Source organism: Alternaria hordeiaustralica (genome assembly GCF_023758085.1).
Source record: "Alternaria hordeiaustralica strain BMP 2776 chromosome Unknown scaffold_12, whole genome shotgun sequence".
NCBI lineage: Eukaryota > Fungi > Ascomycota > Dothideomycetes > Pleosporales > Pleosporaceae > Alternaria > Alternaria hordeiaustralica.
In genome coordinates, this window is record NW_026056784.1 from 884811 (window position 1) to 904553 (window position 19743).

At 54.2% G+C, this 19743-nt stretch overlaps 5 protein-coding genes across 5 annotated transcripts; 1 reads left to right on the forward strand and 4 right to left on the reverse strand.

Annotated features, from left to right (window-relative positions):
- Positions 1 to 310: 310 nt before the first annotated feature.
- On the reverse strand, positions 311 to 1219 carry J4E84_006544 (uncharacterized protein; the record flags this gene model as incomplete). Its single annotated transcript, XM_049389133.1, has 2 exons — positions 311 to 943; positions 995 to 1219. The coding sequence occupies 2 exons, from the start codon at positions 1217 to 1219 to the stop codon at positions 311 to 313; spliced, it is 858 nt and encodes a 285-aa protein (XP_049243407.1).
- A 1061-nt stretch (positions 1220 to 2280) lies between these two features.
- J4E84_006545 (uncharacterized protein) lies at positions 2281 to 4561 on the reverse strand (the record flags this gene model as incomplete). The annotated part of the gene is made up of 2 exons (XM_049389134.1): positions 2281 to 4465; positions 4527 to 4561. The coding sequence occupies 2 exons, from the start codon at positions 4559 to 4561 to the stop codon at positions 2281 to 2283; spliced, it is 2220 nt and encodes a 739-aa protein (XP_049243408.1).
- A 523-nt stretch (positions 4562 to 5084) lies between these two features.
- J4E84_006546 (uncharacterized protein) lies at positions 5085 to 6014 on the reverse strand (the record flags this gene model as incomplete). The annotated part of the gene is made up of 2 exons (XM_049389135.1): positions 5085 to 5723; positions 5769 to 6014. 2 exons carry the CDS (start codon positions 6012 to 6014, stop codon positions 5085 to 5087), a joined length of 885 nt encoding a protein of 294 aa, XP_049243409.1.
- A 5676-nt stretch (positions 6015 to 11690) lies between these two features.
- On the forward strand, positions 11691 to 18128 carry J4E84_006547 (uncharacterized protein; the record flags this gene model as incomplete). The annotated part of the gene is made up of 1 exon (XM_049389136.1): positions 11691 to 18128. The coding sequence occupies one exon, from the start codon at positions 11691 to 11693 to the stop codon at positions 18126 to 18128; it is 6438 nt and encodes a 2145-aa protein (XP_049243410.1).
- A 298-nt stretch (positions 18129 to 18426) lies between these two features.
- Positions 18427 to 19448, reverse strand: J4E84_006548 (uncharacterized protein; the record flags this gene model as incomplete). The annotated part of the gene is made up of 2 exons (XM_049389137.1): positions 18427 to 18568; positions 18616 to 19448. The coding sequence occupies 2 exons, from the start codon at positions 19446 to 19448 to the stop codon at positions 18427 to 18429; spliced, it is 975 nt and encodes a 324-aa protein (XP_049243411.1).
- Between the last annotated feature and the right edge of the window lie 295 nt (positions 19449 to 19743).

Here is a 19743-nt window from a genome sequence, read left to right on the forward strand (position 1 = left end):
TTTGGGGTGCTTCACATGTCAGTGTGGGAAGTTTGCTCGTCATGTGCGGTTCTGCGGTGCTGGCTATCGTGTTGCTGATGCTGACGGAAGATGCTTTGTGACACGAAGCAGTGGATGTGTAGGTGTTGAGATGCAGACACGGCATTCGCGAGAGCAGCCATACTCAACAAATCACAATCTATACTCTTCAGTAACTCAGACAAAGTGGAGTATCAAGAATAATATGATAATAATCCATGCGGCCATGTGAAGCCGACGACCCCGAACGCCCTGCTCAAACACACCCATCTAATCATGACAACGTTCCTCTTCACCGCCTCGCCTCATCTTCCTTCCAAGGATTATTCATCATCTGCCTCTCCAACTCATCTACAATGCTCCCACGCTGGGTCTCCTCATAGCCTGGCGGCGGATCCGACGGTGGCTCGAAGCGCTCTTGTTGAGTCCGCGGGCTCGACAGCGGACTCGATGCTTGTGGACTGGACGGCACAGGAGCCGCAACGACAGGACCGCCTACGCCTGCTGCAGAACCATCCATAGGCGGACTGGGAAGCGGATCCGGTACTCGGGCATGTTGTCTGCTCTCCTCGTATGCGGGTAGGTCTTCCAGATGTACGTTGTTCATGTTCACGCCTCCAACGCCTCTGCTTCCATCTTCCACGTCACCGCCGCTCTCTCGCGCCACCTCGACAGCCTGCCGTAACCGCTCCTTTAACCGCTCGAATATGCTCGCAAAGTCGAACGCGCCGCCCTCTTTGAACTCCATGACGAGGTCGAGCTCGGCGTGCTGTGGTGGTATGCCGCCGCCTTGGACGGGCTGGATGATGGCTTCCCATTTGTTGGCGCCGAACCAGGGAGCTGTTACGCGGGAATCGGTTACGTTGAGGATGGGGACGGCGAAGGATTGGAGTTGGGGGGTTGGGGCGACGGGGAGGTATATCATCTGGTGGTCACGTTAGTCGAATTCCACATAATGGGGGTGACATGTACGTACCCGTCGATTTGTGAGGTATACAACGCCCGACTTGCATTGTTGTGAGTAGGACTCGCTCGGACTACGCTGGTGGCTAGTCTGCAGCGAGAGGGTGGTTCGAGGAGGAGACTGGTATAGTGTCTGTTCGCCAGGCAGAGGAGTGTACCCGCCATTCTCAGCGAGCATAACCCAACTAGTTTTGCGGTCAGACTTCGACTTCTTCATCTTGTGTGTCTTGAACCCCATGCTGCTATGCCGAAATGACTATGCCCAAAGCTTCTCGTTACAATCCGCGGGGTAGGAATGCGAGGGGCAACACAAGCACACACGACAAAGCCAGGACAGGACGTTCAGGCAGAGCGGGAAACGGGGCGAGAGAGAAAGAGGAGAGAAGATACTAACTTGACAGACATGGTTGGAAACCGCCTTGCAGCAGACTTGTTCACGGATAAAGCGTGAATAGTTCGCCCACTCCCCAACTGTCAATGCAAGCCAGCCTTCCTTACCGCGAATGCGCTAACTGTGCCTGCGCGTGAAGCGCCCGCCTTGATTGTATCGGCCCGACCGCCGACTGCCTATCAGATCTCGCGTTGCGGTTCCCGCGCAAATGCGAGTGATCGGTTTAGCGTGGTGCGGTGGAGACGAACGGTGGGGTGGCTACGGTCGAGAATTGTCGGCTGGGGCTGGTCTGCCGCGGCGAGCGCGGTTGTCGCGAGTGCAAACGTGTGCACTGCGGAGGGCGAGTTGTGAACACTGTATAGAGGGGTAGAGGTGAAGATATGTAGATGCATGTGTCGATATGCGTATGCAGCTCGGATGCGGTAGTTACGTGTTCCGAATGGGCTTTTCGGACTGGTGCCTGCAGTATGTAGGTAATGCAGCTGATGATGATCCCGTGAGATGCCCAGGTGGGCTTGCGTCACTCGTTGAAGGTGGAACCCAGGCCTGGAAGCATGGCAAACGTAGCGCGATATTGGATCGAGTGCACCGCAGTCATGGGCAAACAACATGCACGTGTTTCATAGATATTGTTCCCACCTGAGTAGGGTATTCCATTCATAGCCGTAGCCTTCGCTGATCAAACGCCATAGTCCGCCGCTACAAATGCTAGTCATGAATCAATGAAACACAGTAATAACCCCAACAGCCCATCGCTGAATACCGAAGATACGAATAGCATACCAACACCCCTCATCATTCGGGGGAAAACACGGATACCCTAGAGCATACGTCGACGTTAGGTCACGTACTTGACATGTTTCCATCGTGATGTAGGCTCCAGGGTGCTCAGTACTTCCCTTTCTGAACTACTCCTCCCTCTCCGTGACCGTCCATCGCCGCTTAGGCCCATGACTGTGCTCGTAAACGTCGTCCAGCTTTGGCGGCCCCCAGAGTCCGTTGTTGGCCTTTGGGGCTACCTTGGCGCCCCAGAGACCGCCAGCAGAAGTACTTGGAGCGCTCTGTTTGCGCGTCTGGGCACTGACTAGAGGAGTCGGTTTATCGTTGACTTCTCGCTCTTCTTTCGAATCGAGTTTTGTCAAGCGATTGCTCACATCAGACGCGCCATCCAAGTGTGCGATAGAGTTGCTCTTGGATTTGGAGGCAACTGCGGCAGCGGAAGTCGACTTTGGCGGCTGTGGATGCTGGTTTGAGAAGTTGAGGACCATGTCGGCTTCTGTGGCGGGTGTGCTTGCGCCTGACCACAATCCGCCTGATGGAGATGCAGCACCGCTTGTCGCACTCTGCGCAAATCTCGAGTTTGATCCCGAGCTCATCGTCCGTCGCACGCCGCCCAGTGAGCTGTTCCAGTTTCTGTACGGCTCGCCGAGCGAGAAGGGGGAATCAAGTGGACTGCTAGTCGTCGATGATCCTGTGAACCTTCGTCGATACTCCAACGATGGACTTGCTGCGATGGCCGGAGATGATGTTTGCGTCTGCACAGATGGCGGTTTCGAAGGGTCAACGCCAGGCCGCAGATGGTCGACTGAAGCCGAGAGTTTTATGTCGTAGGTATCTGACATACCGGGGTCTGCTACGGAAAGTCTTCGCGTGTGTATTGTGGCTGGTGCGGATGTCTGCCTAGGTTCATCTCTCCGGACTGCCATGGACAGCGACGCCAGACCTATATCCATCAAGACAGGCTGGTTCGTCATGGCGCCGAGCAGCGCATTGCATCCTGCTCCATGAGTAATCAGAATCAGAACCAGCTCTTCCTCTTCATCCGCGGTAGGATCATCGCTGAAGTTGGGGAAGGGGTCGGACTTGGTGTGCGACATAGGCGGTGGCGTTAGGCGCAGCGGTTCCTTAAACATGAAGCCAGGAAACTGGTCCTTTGGAGGCGCTGTGCCGTGGACTCGATACCACTCCATCATGCCGGCAAGGCCTTTCCTGAAGCGCTTGTGCATTGTGCTCCATTCGTCGCCGTACTCGCCGCCGTCGCCCCAGTTCTGTGGTGCACGCATGCTGTCCCATTGGAAGTCTACTTTGACGCAGGCTTCTTGAGCGTGCGCGACGTAGCCTCGCGGTATCGGATCGGCTGGGGAGACGGAGTAGGAGGGATGCGGCGGTTCGTAGACGCGGTTGGGTATCGCGGTCGGCTTGGGTGTCTGAGTTGGCATCGCCAGTGGTGCAGTAGCTTCTTTCGATGGTGTTCGTTCCAGACCCAGTGGGCCGGCGTAACTGCTGGAGCGCTCTCGAAGCGGCGCAAACTGAGCCAGACTGCTCATAGCAGTGCCAGCTCCTCTACCACCATTCGGTGTGCTTGTGCCTGACTTGTTCCCCATCCAACCTCCTGGGAAGTGGCCCTTACTGCTGTTCCGGTTCGGCTGTTCTTGGATGTAGTCGCCCCTCCGCAGCAGATCAGCTTTGGCGCCCGCTACCATCATAGTCGAGTTTGGCGGGGCCGTGATGTCGGCGTAGTATTCGGGAGACAGCCATTCGCCCAGGAACGCGTCGATGCGCAGGAGCACCCTCTCAGGGCCTGTATGGGGTCGCGGCAGTATCTCGAGATTGGGGTCGGCGAGCGGCTCGAAGGTTCGGGGCTGCGACGAGGTCGACTTGGTGCGCGGCGCTTTCGGCGAAGGGACTCCCAGCGAGCCATTGGCGTCTTTGGAGGGGGGTGTGGGCACATTGAGCTGTGGCGTGGTAGGCGAGTGGTATTGCGAGATGCCGGCTGCGACCGCCGTGCTGGTCTGGACGCATCGCAGGAAGGGACTCGAGTGTATGATGATCTTGCGCTTCTTCTTGGGCCGCCCTTGCGCCTTGCCGTCTTTGGAGATGCTCAGCTTGCTAAAGTCGAGATGGGCGGGGTCGTTGGTGGTCGCGCTCTTCGCGTCTTCTGCCTGCTGGATGTCTCGCTCATGGAGGAGGGCGGCTATGCGCTGGCCGAGGGCCTTTGCCTGCGACCAGCCGCCGTACGTGAGGGGCGGATCATACGGCGTGGGTGAGGAAAGATGCCATGACTTGTCGGCAGCGTCGAGGCGGGCGCCGTGTCTGAGTGCAAGTTAGCTACAGAAGCGGAATGTGGAGCCGTGAAGGCTGGGTGAGACGGTACCTGGCGACGACTACGACTGCAGGACCCTTCGCCATGCCCCGCTAGAGATGCTTCGCGTGCGTCTGGCGTGCAGCTGTGCGACGGTCGTGTATGCAATGCGCCTCCAATACGAACAAGCAAGTCGGTGGAGAGAGCGATTGTAGAGGCTTGAAAAGAAAACAAGGTGACAGCTGCGCGGCGTCAAGTGATGCTGCAGACGCTCCAGGGTTCACTATAACTTTGCGACCCTGCAGACGCTATGACACCATCGTCTCTCGCGCTGACAGCTGGAGCGGGCGCTCGAGAGGGGTTGGTCTGGTGTTAGGCTGTTTGTGCTTGACGCCACACTGCCGCCTGGTGTTTCACTGCTGCATGCAGGTGTCGACTTCTTTCTCTACTTTCGCGCACGTGTTGGCTACAAGAGAACGCGTAGGTCAAAACAACAAAAACTTTGTCTCGCCTTCGCATATGTCATCTTGGTCCGGCGGCGGACTTAAGACGCCGGTGGGGCCGGGAAGAGCCCTGATAGCCCTGGAGCACGCCATCAATTTGCATGTGATCTTGATTCGACTAACACGCCTACTCCAAATAATCTCCCTGCGTCTCCTTGTGTATAACGTCGAACAGCGGTTTCGCACTGAACCACCCAGCCAGCGAGCTTCCAATCGTCTTGTGTGTGTAAACCGCGTCCTCTTCTGTAATCTTCACCGTCTCGCCACCCCGCCCAACCGCCGCTGCATCCGCCATCAGCTGTGATTGACAGCACTTCTCCATGCTAATGAACCAGAACACTGCCTCCTCCACGCTCTTGCCTACAGTCAGCAGGCCGTGGTTCTGAAGCAACGCAGCCTTCTTGTCGCCTAGACACTTTGCAATGTTCTTGCCCTCTTCCTCGGCCAGTACCACACCGTTGAACGACTCGTAAATGACGTGGTCGTTGTGGAACGCACATGAGTCTTGTGTTATGGTGTCGAGTTTGCGACCAAGTGCGCAGAATGTGCGACCGTAAATCGAATGCGAGTGTGCTGCGGCGACAACATCGGGGCGGGCAGAATGGACAGCGTGATGGATCATATAAGCTGCCGTGTTCAGCAGTCGGCACTCGCCACCATCGATGACCTCGCCCTTTGCATTGACGAGAATGAGGTCCGAGGATTTGATGAGGCTGAAGGCGACACCAAACGGATTGACCCAGAAGGTCGTAGGGTCCACAGGATCCTAAGCAATCAGTATACTGCGCACAACATGTGCTACACGACTTACTCTCAGTGTGATATGGCCAGCTACACCCTCATCAAACCCGTACTTTCCAAAGATGCGGAAAGCAGCTGCCAGTCGGCCCTTCAGGTACGCCCGCTCCTTGTACGGGTCGTCAAACTTTGGTGGCTTGGGAAACTTCAACATCTCGATCTTTCCATCCTTCTGGTTCAGACCAGGCTCGTTCGGTGCCACCGTGTTCGCTCTGGTCTCGTCGCCTGGTTGAGGCTCGATTGCTGACGGAGGAGACATAATTGTATTCTAAGGGCTAATCGAGTAGGATTGTGAGGTTCTAGGCAGAGAAGAGCTTCAAACGAAGAGGAAGTAGCACGAGTATCGAAACAGCAGTAGAAAGAGCCCTCCGTTCCAACGTGCGGCAATAAACAGAAGTCGCGACGGACCAGCCTTGGGAACCGCCACCCCTCCTACGAAGGCAACCACGACCTCGGTCACTACCTCGGAACTACAGACGTAAGCTCCCTATCCGCCAAAGTAATCCGAGTAATCACCTGCGTTATCGGAACGCTTCCGATAGTCACCCATCCGGCGTTTAGCACGTTAATGGACAACGCGTGGTTGGTCGGCGACCGATAAGTAGATGCGCGTGCGGGGCATGATGGGCGGGGCGGGGTAACTGTAGGCATCGCCGCTCGGCTTTTGTGAACAACGAAGGTTTCTGGTGGCGGGCGGAAGTGGAAGGTTTCCTCGATTACGGTGCCGAGCGGAGATGGAAAGTCTCCGTGATTATGGGTTCGGGCTGAGGTGAGACGGAGAGCTCGGTATGCCTAGGTTTCCGAAGGCGAGGTTGAAGCTGGAGTGGATGAAATGAAGACACCGGTTCGAGGAATAGGCATGTATCTTGCGTAGATGGGTGTTGAGATTACTATACCTTTGACTAAATCGCGAAGAATGAAGAATAGAGGGCTCCTTTGGCTAACACTGAAGCCACTTCTAGTCAATTACTCGGACATGCAATTTCTAGGCAGAATACTGAAATTCACACGCATATCACGGTCTACGTTAGTATACGCAGTAGACTAGGTATCTTATGTTCTTATAATTCTAATATCTTGATACGTGCTGCTTAGATGTTTGCCGCAGTACGAGGATGAGGTCTTATTTTACTTTCCCTTCGCACACCAGTAGTAGTACATAACCATAGCAGGCAAGCTACTCAGATTATTATAAAGTAACCGGAAGAGACACGGTTATACTAGTGGTACGACTTTCAACCGACGTGTGATAGTGTTTCTAGCTTTTACGACCACACGCAAGCGTATATGCCATATGGGTATCAAGGAAGGGCCGCCGACCGACTATGCGATGCGCAAGGAGCATGTGAGAACTGGAGATGACGTATTTCAGCATGCAATCACGAAGTAGTTGGAGACCAAAGGTGCCTAGGCACTACCACTACTGCTGCGTCTATCCCAGCGCGAACTGATCTCAACGTTTGAGTATGCAGACTAGGTACGCCATGCATGCGAGGAGCATACAACCCTACCGCTAATCCTGTCAGGTAGGAGAGAATCGTGCTCATATTATGCAGGTGAAGTATAGTCCCCGTTCTGGAGCTGTGCATGGCGTTTTGAGTACTAAGACTAGTACCGACATCACCCTGCATCATGTCGTGGAACGGTGGAACCGGGTGACTGCGTTAGGATATGCATGTCGGTTCCCGTGTATTACTATGGAACCACAGATGCTTCTGAGAGGATATACAGCAACATTTGGCAGTGGCTGGTAGTCATGCGTTACTCATGTATTTCTTTGTGGTTGTGAAATCTTCATAGAGTCGGAGTTCGATCTAGATACTTGGTCTCTCTCTCTAACACGGGCATTAAGAGACAAGAACGATTAATGGTGCCTTTCCACGGCTGGCTTTCGTAATCTTGGGGAATGCGACGGTGGTTTCCAGTGTCAAGACGTTCAGTCATGGAAGCCAGAGATCACTTAAACATCATGATCGCAGTCGAAAAGATGGTATATCATTGGAACTGTCTCGTAATCGTGCTAGACGCAGACTCATTGTGATGTGACATCTCGGCGAGATCGAAGAAGCCTTAATGCGTTTGGACGTCAGAGAAACCCTGCGCCTGCCACTGAGGGCGTAAAATTCTTCCCTTATCGAGGAAGGGGATGCGTCTTTGACTTAGACCGGGGCCTGTTCCTGTTCTAGACTGGCCATCGAAGTCGTATTTTGGAGTTAGGAATAATTGCGATAAGTCTATGGTGATTCTCCCTCATGTGTGATGTCAAATATGAAGAGCGCGTATTCTGACCTGTGATATCACCAGACATCTGCTTGACTCGCAACCACCGGAAACAGACTGCCGATCAGTTCCCCAAGGAACACTCTGCTAACCACACTGCGCAACCCCCACTGTATCGGTTTTGCCGTACTTATCATGCGCAGCCGATCTGATTGGCTTTCATCCTTCTCACACTGAAATTGCGATGCAGGATCAAAGTGGAGCGATTTGCTGCATTGTGTCTTCGATCATTTCGAGTCAGACTAATGATCCACTTGAAGTAGATCACTACAAGCGAGGCGACGTTCAGCTGAGCGTTCCGTGGCGCCACGGGAATCCGGCATGTCAGAATGTCAATCACGGCTCCCAGCGCCTCGCACTGACTGTGCTCGTCACGTTCGCGTGGCATGCATGTCTGCTTCAAACACTCCATGTATTGCCTTTCTCGCGAACGACTCGCGGAGCAATTATGCCGTCATACAGACGTAGTGCTGTTGATGATTACCCGGTGGGGGTTACAATAGACTATCGTGAGTATTGTGATCCGGCGAAGCCTCACCGGAGACTTTTGTCGCTCGACCGTTCACGGTAGCCGAAAAGTAGCGTGTTTGCCGTCGTGAGCACACTTGACACTTGTGAGGGTGGTGCAGATCAGCGCGGTAACCTTTGCAATGCTACGTTACCACAGCCTCCCACGCTTGGATGCTTCTTCTAACTTCCGTCCGATTGGGGGTATGGCTGCGCCTTCGTACCGTTTCGGACGAGGGTCCTGTCGGTCGCAGTCTCCAGATGTATCATATTGGCGAGCTAGTATCGAGTCCAAGACATCGCCGATATCTGGGTAGCTGCAGTGTCGCTTAGTGTAGCGCCATGCTGGATGATAATGCTCACTGCCTCCACTTTACATGGAATCTTCTCCTGTTGGTGATTGAAGAACGACCGGTAATGACGCCAGCTGCCCATCACTGCTTGTGGAGACGCTCTTTCATTGAGATTGCGTGGTTGTTGAGATTTTTCGACACGCCTACTGCTAAAAGCATGTACTGCTATGCTGGCGTCAACGGGTACTCTACACGCTGTCTGAGCTCTCCGAACCCAATTGCCTTACAGGACACATAAAACTGCAGATCCCACGGACGAATCAACCAAAAGAATTCGCTGGGAAAATGTTCCGGCTTTCAAAACACGACGACGATTAGCCGTGCACGGTATCCGTACCGTGCTGGGGGAAGCTGTTGCCGGGAAGCCCGATGACCCGGCGTTCGAGCCGAATCTTAATTTCGTGGCTCCCAATAAGGAATACGGCTGGTGAGGAAATGCCAAAAAGGACGCTGGTGGGACGCGCCATCGTCTAAAGTAACTAGAGTTGGAGATGCAGACAGCCTTGGAAGTGGAGGTGAGTGGAGGCCAGGATCTGCGGCTAGGGCGCGGGCTGGCGCATGACGTAGCGTGGATACAAGCAAAAAGCACACATTCCGAAGGACACGTCGATACGGAGCCCGATGCCAATCTGAGCAGCGAAATCAGCTTTCTCCCATCTCTCCTAATCTTTCTTTCATCTATCAGAATCTCTGGCCGGTGTCTTGAGCGTCGTCGAGAAGCGATTCCAACGATGCTGTCGCGGTTCGATAAGCGAGCCCTGCCGTGGAAGCGTAAATCGACGGGGAAGGCTAAAAGGAAAATGCCGAAAGCCAAGGACGCATCGACGACCTCTCTCCGAGGCTGAGGAATGGCTCTACTCAGATCCCGGACACATCCTGCACCGATTTCCGGCAGCGCAATCGATCGACGTGAGTGGTGGGTCTACCCTGCTCCCATCAGCTCTGCACTCTGCCTTAGCGGGCCGCCCATCGATGATGCTAGGAGCAGATCAATCTTGAGGCTTGCAGATGTCGGCGAGCAGCGATGTGAGTGGGCCGCTTGGCCCAAGAGCGGGAGGACCGTTCCTCCACCCGCAGATCCACCTGGCCTAATTGCGACAGTTCAGCTCTCGCCGCGGGCCATGAGATCCACACTACTGGACTTCGGTCAACCCCGCCTACTTCCTAAACTCGATCAACACTAGCGAGGTATCCCGTACTTCCATCTAGAGCCACGGCAGACGTGGTCGCCGACCATTCATGGAGCAGCTAACAGGCTGCTCGCTTGCAGGCTATCGTGGCTTGCCCACGCTGTTGAGAACGACATTGCACCCCAACGGCGGTGCCTGTGCTTGCCGCCTCGTCAACTACGGAAAGAGAACGTGTTTGACGGGAGTGGAGACGGGCAAGGCGTGGTGATGCAAAAACAATCATGGAAAATGAAACGCGAGACATGTGATATCTCACTCCTGCAGAATGCATGTCGTGGATGCGGTACGGTTACCACTCTATTGGAATCTTCTTCTCCGACAGTCTAGCATGGGCTCTGAAAGACTGCAGATCGACGCAGGTTCTGAGGGACGGAGAATCTCGACCACGAGGACTCCAGATGACTTTACTGGACGCCATGGTATCGATGTGCAGCCTCCCAGCTATACCAGGCTGATGACAAAGCTCCCAAAACGGTACTCCTGTTGACCGGTCTTGGATAACCTTCACATAGATTGACTGAGCCCCGCTCCTTGCAGCGATTGTGTTGAGTCGCTGCGGCATCTGTCCAGATCAAATCGCCATAGCTCAAGCTTCCCCACTCCGGCTGGGTCCTTAGTTGCACTGGCTTGGTTCATTCGACTACGGAGCAAGCGCAGCCTCCCCACGTACTCCATACAGTGGAGCTCATGCACCATGCGTGCGCGTCAATGCACTCACTCATGCCAAAAGCGACGTAACAGACGTGTCAAGCTCGGCTAGGATGCATGATCGCCGACCTGCATTATCGACTCTAGGGCTGTCTTGAGCCATCCACAGAGCTCATCCTGGTTCAAGGGACTAGCTCATGCGCGTAGAGCTGTTGATACTCATCGGGAATACTCGCAAGCTCAGACTATGACGACAAGCTGTTGATCCATACTATCAAAGTACATGTGCCCCGCTCGTGGTCTGTGAGCTCTGCCGCATCTGATCGTAGCTTTTGAAGCCATTGGGATATATAGGGACGACCTGAATATCATTGGAGGCATATCTTTCATGTTCCTCTCAACTCATGTTACAGATTTTCAGTGAGTCGGCCACTCATCCTCAACATTTTCTCATACTGATCCAGCTTCCTAGAGAGACATAAAAAGAAGCGCTCCTCCCAGGCATCCGTAGATTCTCAAGATCTTAATAGACGCTCAGCCTCCATCGCATCTATCGAGACCGACGTAACCTCGTCTCCTCCGTCCACGAAGTATTCATCTTCGCCGCCGTCATTACCAGTCACCAAAGGTCGACCCTCTCCGGCACAAATCAGCTACTCCACTTCGGCAGTACCTGGAATTAATCCCCAACCATCACCAGAACCTACTGTACGACCCAGTCCAGTGATAAGAAACACCTTACCACTCACAGAGTCAATACCTTCGGTCTCGCCTGCATCATCTCGGATTGCTCCTACAACACCCACACCAGCTCGCCGTAACACGGAGCTAATTTTTGACTTGTCTCCGCAACCAGACAGTCCTCCTTCACCATCCCCCATCCGTTTCTCAGTGAGCTCCAACATCTCATCTGAGTCCGTGGTTACCATCAAATCTCCACAACCTTCATCGCCCATCATGCAATCCCCCAGACCCACCTCGTCTAGGCAACAGACGAACGGCGCGAACGGCTCATCTGCGGTTTTCTCTCCACCACAGTCACCTCAAGCCCTCTTCCGCACAAAGGGTCGTCTGCCATCATTCACCTCTTCTCGCGCAACCAGCGGAAACTTCAGCATGATGAAGTCGTCGTTCAACAACTTGAAGCGAGGAAACGGCAACCAGTACCAAACATCCATGGTCCAGGACTCGGCAGCCTCTCTCCGGAAGAAGAGCATGGCCGAGCTGGGCGCCGGTGTGTTCCAGAGCATCGGCAACGTCTCTTACGTTGCCTTCCTGGAATGGATCAGATCCGAACGCCTGACCACTCTCCCTCACAAGGGCAGTCGCTGGGACAAAGTTTTGATCCGCGCTCTGTACTTCGCTGAGCAGCTTCACAAATTCGAGCAAGCTGTCAAGCCATTTGCTCAGGACAGCAGCTCGGCAGCTACCATCGGATATGGACATGCACAACTCCTTCTCGAGTTGAGCCACCACAACTCCGAGGCTCTTGACAAGGCCTTCTCCGTCTTTTACAAGTTCGCCATGTCGTTCCAGTCGGTTCTGCACCGCTCAGAGCTCTTGAAATCAGGTAGCTCAGAGATCCGCGAGCAGATCTGCTTGTTGTACACAGACCTCATCACTCTCGTAGTAGATGTGGCCATCAAGTTCTACAAGACCGTCAAGGGCATGACTCCTGGCCGGACAACGCTTGACATCTTTGAGCTCTTCGGTGAGACCATTGATGCTTTCCGTACTCGCCAGAACACCGTCGTCGAGTTGATCTGGCAGTCCCAGATCGAAGGCGGTGAGTTTGAAGAGGGTGAGGCCATCGATGTTCAGCACTTGAGCCGCTGGTTGGCTTCGCAAGACCGTGTCATTGCCGCCATCACCAGAGACCACGAGACATATGTAGACAACCAAGCCGAGTTCACTTGCCTCTGGTTCAACAAGCACATGACCAGGTTCTTCCAGAGCGAGAACAAGGTCTTCCTTGTTACCGGTCAGTCGGGCGCCGGAAAGACGACATTGGCGGGATCGATCGTCGAGCGACTGCAGCGACCTATGAACAAGAAGCAGTACGACACACTTTTCTGTTCGCTGTCGCCTGACATCCCGACTGCTGCTACATCCTTGGCAGTGGTAAAGTCGCTCTTGTACCAACTGCTTAACCTTCGCATTGGTAACATGGGTGTGTACCACGCCCTTTTCAATGCCTACAACCGATGCAGAGGCACCGACGATATCAAGGCCTACGAAGAGACCATGTGGCAGGCACTGGGCGAGGCTCTCCAGCAGCCCGTATCCGGTAGCAACGAGTTGGTCATGGTTGTCGATGGTCTTGATGAGATCGCAGCCTCCAACAGCGCCTCTGTCCAAGCTATGGGTGGTTTCAGCCCAGCTGATCTCCTTGAGAGGCTGGCTAAGGTGACTCAACAAGGTCACGGAGTCAGACTCATCACATTGTCATCTTCCATGAAGATGCCAACTTCGGCCAAGGGAGTTCAGCATCAGATCGTCAAGGAGGACGTTCGAGACGACCTTCACGCTGTTGCCCTGCGTGCTCTGATCCACAACCACCACTTCCATGGTCAGCGTCCTTTCGACCAAGAGCAACTATTGGACCGCATCATCACCATGTCTAACGGATCTTTCCTCCATGTCACTTTGACTTGCGAGTTGCTGAACACCCAGAAGTCACCGGATGCGTTGATCAAGACTCTGGAGAGCTTTGAGTCGTCGAAGCCGTCCGTTCAGGACCTCACTCTCAAGCTCTTTACCGCTCTCAACCCCACCAACGAGGCAAAGACTTTGTTGTCATGGGTCTTGGCTGCTGAGCGACCTCTCACAATCGATGAGATCAACACCTTGTTTTCGGTCGACGTGCAGCGCAGCACTGTATCCGACAAGGGCGTCAACACGAACGAGATCTTCAAGACTCTTGAGCCGCTGTTTACTCTGCACCAACGCATCGTTCGTTTCAAGCATCCCGTCATCCACTCCACCCTTCACGACTTCTCCGCCAACGGAAAGATCCCTATTCCTTTGAAGGACAGTGAGACCGACATGCTTCTTAGGGTTCTTGCTTACACCAAGCACACTTTGAAGGACCACAACACCGAACCTACCTTCGACACGTTCGATCCTACCACACCCGACAGGCTGTTCAGAAGGCACCCTTTCCTCGAGTACGCGGTGCGCTACTGGGTTCTGCATCTTCAGCAGTCTCCATTGGCTCCCAAGTCTACTGGCGAGTTCAAGCCTACTGCCGAGCTTCAGAAGGTGTTCCCCCAGAGCACCATGTTCCCCATCTTGGAATCCTACTGCTGGGACACTCAACTCCCCATCCCCGAGGCTTTGGATCTGCAAAAGCTTGTGGTCGTTCTCCGCAAGAGCACCCTGCCAGAAAACCACCCTGGTCTTCTCCAGACGTACCTGTCCATCGCGACGAGCTATCTGCTCATCTCCAACATCCCGGAAGCGACCAAGTACCTCTACTTGTGCACCTTCGTCAGCCGAAAGGTCTTGTCTGACATGCATCCGTTGACTCTGGAGTGTGCTAGTCAGTTCTTGAAGATCACTGAGACCCAGACTACCACCACGAGGACTGAGATCATGACTCATCGTGAGGAGATCCTCAAGGTGCTGATCACGACTTATGAGCGTCAGTACGGAAGCACCTCTGAGCTAGTCATTGAGACCCGCAAGCTCCTCGCTCAGCTCTACGCCCATATCAACGAAGAGGATAAGTCTATCGAGATCTACCGTCTCATCCAGGATGCAACCATCCAGCTCTACGGAAGGGACTCGCACCAGGCCCATGACATCAATGACCACCTCAAGGTCACTCTTGGAAAGGATACCGGCGATCGCGAGATCGAGATCTACGACGACTTCACTTTGGATTATGACCACGAGGAAGAGGAGGCCATTGAAGCCCTCACCATCTCCACTATCAATGCTCAGTTGATCCAGATCCAGAAGCTTCTCTCTATGAAGAAGTTCGCGGAGGCTGAAAGGATGTACGTCGAGCTTTGGATGGAAGTCTCCTCCAAGTGCCGCACCGTCCAATCTGTGGAATGGCATGAGAAGAACATTGAGATCACCACCTCTTATGCCCAGTTCTTGAAGAACCAGAAGCGTACCAGCGAGTCTACCGCCATTTTGTCTTCAGTCTGGCAACAGTACGAGTCGCACCAGTTATCTTTCGCAAACAGCATCGTCTCGCGCCTCTTGACTGTCGGCAAGGAGATGCGAAGCATGAACGCCCACTCGCAAGCTCTCTCGATCTTCAAGTTCGCCCATTCTTACCACAAGAACATGAGCTCTCAGGAGAGCAGTGAGTCTCGCGAGGTCAGCCAGCAACTGTCTGAAACTTCGAAGGAGCTCGTCCAGCACAGCCTGAACAGCACTGGAACTACCACTACGACGACTGTATCGGAATCTGTCTACCAAGATGTGTTCTTCTCGACCATCGCAAGCTCCAAGACTATTGAGGCAAGCACCATGTCGCTAGCCAGGCAGCTTGTCACTCAACACATGGCAAAGAAGAACTACACCGCTGCCATCAACGTCATTCACGCGACTCTACAGCGCACCTGGTCTTCATTCCTTGCCAACTCCATCCACGACGTCACAATGGCGACTGTGTTCACTCAAGAGTCTATCGAGCTTGTCGAACGCCTCGCCGAGTGCTACTTGCAGACCCGCCAGCTTGACAAGGTTGATGATGTGTACAACCGCTTCTTCCGCGCGGTCTTGGTCACCGAGAAGGTCGACAAAGCCACCTTCGAGAGATCGAAGAACCTGTTGATCAACTTCTACGACAAGCACGGCTACGCCGACAAGGCTATCAGCACGTACCAGGAGATCTTGGTTGTGTACCGCGCACGTCTCGGTCACACCCACGAGCTCACCATCCAGACCTTGTACATCTTGGCCCAGAGATGCCGTAGCCACCCTCGCAACCACGGCTACTGGCTCGACTACTACCTGCAGATCATCACTGCTCTCAACAAGGACTCCGATGTTTGCCACAAGGACGCACTAGACGCCATGCTGGTAGTCACTGTCACCTACTGGGAAGACCGCAGGTATGCTGAGGCAGTGACCTTCTACGGAGTCTTGTGGAACACATTCGTTCGTCAGACCAAGCAGCACAAGGTATTCACCGACGTCAAGTTTGTCGAGACGCTGTACGAGCGATACTACCAGTGCCTGGAGGAGACTAAGGCCAACTGGTCTGAGCTCTACAAGGTTACCAAGGAGTACCGCGAGACTGCCATTGCTGTCTTCGGTGCTGAGTCGACCACCGCTATCAGCGCAACTCTCGCACTTGCTCAGGTTGCTCAGAGCAGCGAGGCGCACATGTCTGAGGCTATCTCTCTCTACGAGGCGGTCCAACAGTCGGGAAAGCAGGTCACGACGACCACCAGCACCACTGAGATCAACCAAGCGCTTTCTTCCCTCTACGTCAAGCAGATGCACTCTTCGCTGTCTAGCAACATGAAGGCCGAGACTGTCCAGCGTGCTCTGAGCATGTCTGAGTCGCAGTTCCAGCAATCTACACGCGAAAACGGCTACAGCCACGAGTCCTCGCTCACTAGCTTGAGGGAGCTTGCGTCTTTGTACTCGCGCCAGCAGAAGTCGGACGTCGCGGTCAAGCAGATCTCCAAGGCTGTTTCCGAGATTGTGTCCAAGGAGACTTCCTCGCAGAAGCAGATTGAGTCGGCCAAGTCCATTGCCGCGACCTTCCAGGCCATCGAGCAGACCAGCACTGCTCACGCCATGGTTCAAGAGCTTCACCGCCAGATCTGCGCCAAGGATGCCCGCAACGCTTCCAAGTGGTCATTCGACTTGACTAAGAGCAGCCGCACTGCGATTGCCTTCCTGGCATCTCTCCAGTACAACCTGCGCAGGGATCTCAGCATTGGCTTCTCGGAGATCTACGCTGATCTGACCATGGAGTACATCTACTGGGTGCAGTTCCACTCGACCCTGGACAACAACGAGAGCCTTACCAACATTCTGCTCGCTGCCGCTCCTCTTCGCTACTTCTTGCGCCGCAACGATCAGCAAGACATGATCACCGTTGTCGAGGAGCAAGCCGTTGGTCTGTTCGTCAAGCGCGACGCCCAGGACCTGAAGGACTTCAGCAAGGAGTCGCCACGCATCTTCATCATTGGCATCCTTGACTATCTCGGCCACGGACGCAACAAGAACTTCAACCGCGCTGTTATTCTCTCCAGCAATGATAGCGTCGCCAAGCTCACCAAGGCGAAGAAGTTCCATGAGGCTTACGACATTGCCAACCTCGGCTTCCTCTTCGCCCGCAAGAATGACGGTTACAATGGTCCTCGTGCCATCAGCATGGGCTTCAAGCTCGCCTCCCTGCTCGTTGGCCGTGACGGTGAGAAGTGTCCCGACGCCGCTCTCCGCAAGAAGATGCTGGACCTTTCCAACCGCATCGTCAAGCAGATCTTCGAGATTTGCAAGAACCTCAAGATCAACTTCGCTCAAGTCCAGCTCTACGAGCTGTCCCACCTGTCCGCTCTTCTCGGCGAACAGGAAGACTACGAGACCCTCGAGTGGCTCCTCACCACTCTTTGGCAAACCCGCGACGCCCAGCGCTCATGGCCCTCCGAGGTCCTGCTCAACCTCGGTCGCCGCCTCATCTGCGCCCGCTACCTGGCGAACCATCAAGTCAAGGCCATCCGCCTCGCCGAAGACATCGCGTACAACATGCGCCGTGCCCACGGTCCCCGCGCCCCCGTCACCATCGAGACGTACGAGCTCCTCGCGCAGCTCTACACCTCCACCGGCCACGCCTACCAGGCCCAAGCCGCCAAGGGCGAGAAGACCGCCAGCCTCGCAGCCGACTACTTCAAGAAGGCCATCAGCGTGCACGAAGACATCCTCCGCGTCCTCGTCAACGACCAAACCTCCGCCTCCAACGACTCGGACGACGAAGACGACACCACCGCCGAGCTCCTCGCTCGCGAAGGCGTCAACGTCCAGAACTCACCTAACAGCCCCCGTCCCGCGGCCGTCGACTCAAACACACTCGACAAGTCCGCCACTGCGCTCAAGCACTTGCACCTCCTCAAGCTGGCGTACCAGCGCTACGGCGGCTGGCCCAAGAGCTACAGCGAGTACGAACACCTCAATGCTCAGCTCTTCCGTCTGTTCGGCGCAGAGGCCAAGTGGAAGGGTGTTGAGGGCACCGAGAAGTGGGATGCGAAGACCTTTGGTGCTGGAAAGGCGGAGAGCCAGGAGGGTGGCTTCCGCGGCATTGCCGACTGGAGCCTTGGCAGTGAGGAGCTGGTCTCTGCTGGCCATGGACATGGGCAGGGACAGCATGGTGCTATGGTCGGTAATGGTGTTGTTGCTCCCCTCAAGACTCACATTGATTACTAAGGGATTTGGATTGGAATAGTTTGAATAGCGTATTGATCGTTGCTCACACATTTCCTTGAGTCATTGAGTTAGAGATGGAAGAGGTTTTGCTTGTTTCGATCAACAGGTTTTGATCGTGTTTTACAAAAGTTCACACTTTTCTTTCTTTGTGTCAGTTAGCTAGTTGGTAATAATAGTTTCACGGCGTTTCTGAATCGATCGTCCTTCTTCACATCTTTTCCATTGGTGCTGTGACGCTTACGTATATACAATGATACTTCAAGTTACCCTATCATCTGACTGTCCTTCTGTGCGTACTCTACTCTTTGCTCAACAAGTCCGCAATCGAAGCCGCCGTAGCGTTATGGATAGGGAAGGTAGGATGTAGCTCGTTAAGCCACAGATACTCGTTGACCGGGTACTCGCACGAAGTGTCTTTGGTGTACCAATCCGGCGTCCCACTATCAACCTGTTAGCAATGCTCTTTTGATCTCTATCCAGGACTTACTTCATGTACGCCGCACAGTAGCCCGTGACATTCTTCAATCCGGCCGTTTGCTCATAGCTCGCGGGGTCTTCAATAACCTTATTGAACAACCCCCACGTGTCATGCACAAACACCTTCGTCCCGCTATGATTCGCCTGGAACGCATCAACCATCTCCCCCACCCTCTTGTTCCAATCTAGGATGACCTTCCCCTCGTTCTCCACCGCATACCCCCCATCATCCTGGTTCAGCGTCAACGGCGCAAGATTGACAGGCGGTACGCTCAGAAACAAGAAGTTGCGCGCCCCAGTCTCGTACACGTCGTTGAGGAGGTCGGCGTAGACGGAGAAGATGGTGTCGTAGAGCGTGGCGTTGTTGAGCCACCAGCTGTTTCCAACGTCGTTGATGCCGATGAAGAAGGCGAAGAGGGAGGAGGATGACGTCCAGGGTGCAGTCGCAGGGTGCGAACCATAGGTAGGCAGAAACTCGGTGCGGACCTGGTTTTTCATGCTAATGACTGTGGGGGCGTATGGTGTCACGAGGTCGGAGTCAACAGTAGCGCCACCGTAGGCCATGTTGTAGGTGAGGAGGTCGCTGGCATTGTAGGTTGTAGAGAGAAAGCCGACCCAGTTGGGTCCGTTGGAGGACGTGTAGCCGGGGTACGCCGGGTTACCGAACGGGTTTGAGGGACTGGGCTGTGTTCCGTTTACGTCGAAGCCGGTTTGTGTGTAGGAATCACCGAAGACGAAGAGTTGTTTGACATTTTTCCAGCCTGACCATGATGAACTGTTTGTGTATGGAGCTGCGAGGGTGGTAGTTGCTAGGGATAGCGCGAGGGTAATTGACTTGACCATTGTGTTGTCCGTTTACTGCGGTTCAGACAGAATGAAGGTAGCTAGGAAATAGACATTGAAGAGACAACGGCATGGTAAGTATAGTAAGGGCAGAATCACACTAGTACTTAACTAATCTGGGTCTTCGGACTAGACGATCTACAGGTGCGAACGAGGTAAATTGCTCGAGATTACTTGACGTATGCGAACACCCCACATATTGCAACTAGAGCGCATACTACACTGAGTCGCTCGCGGAATAATTTTGGAAGGACGTTTGTGATGCACTAACGGCTTGCGCGTGAGTAGTACGCGT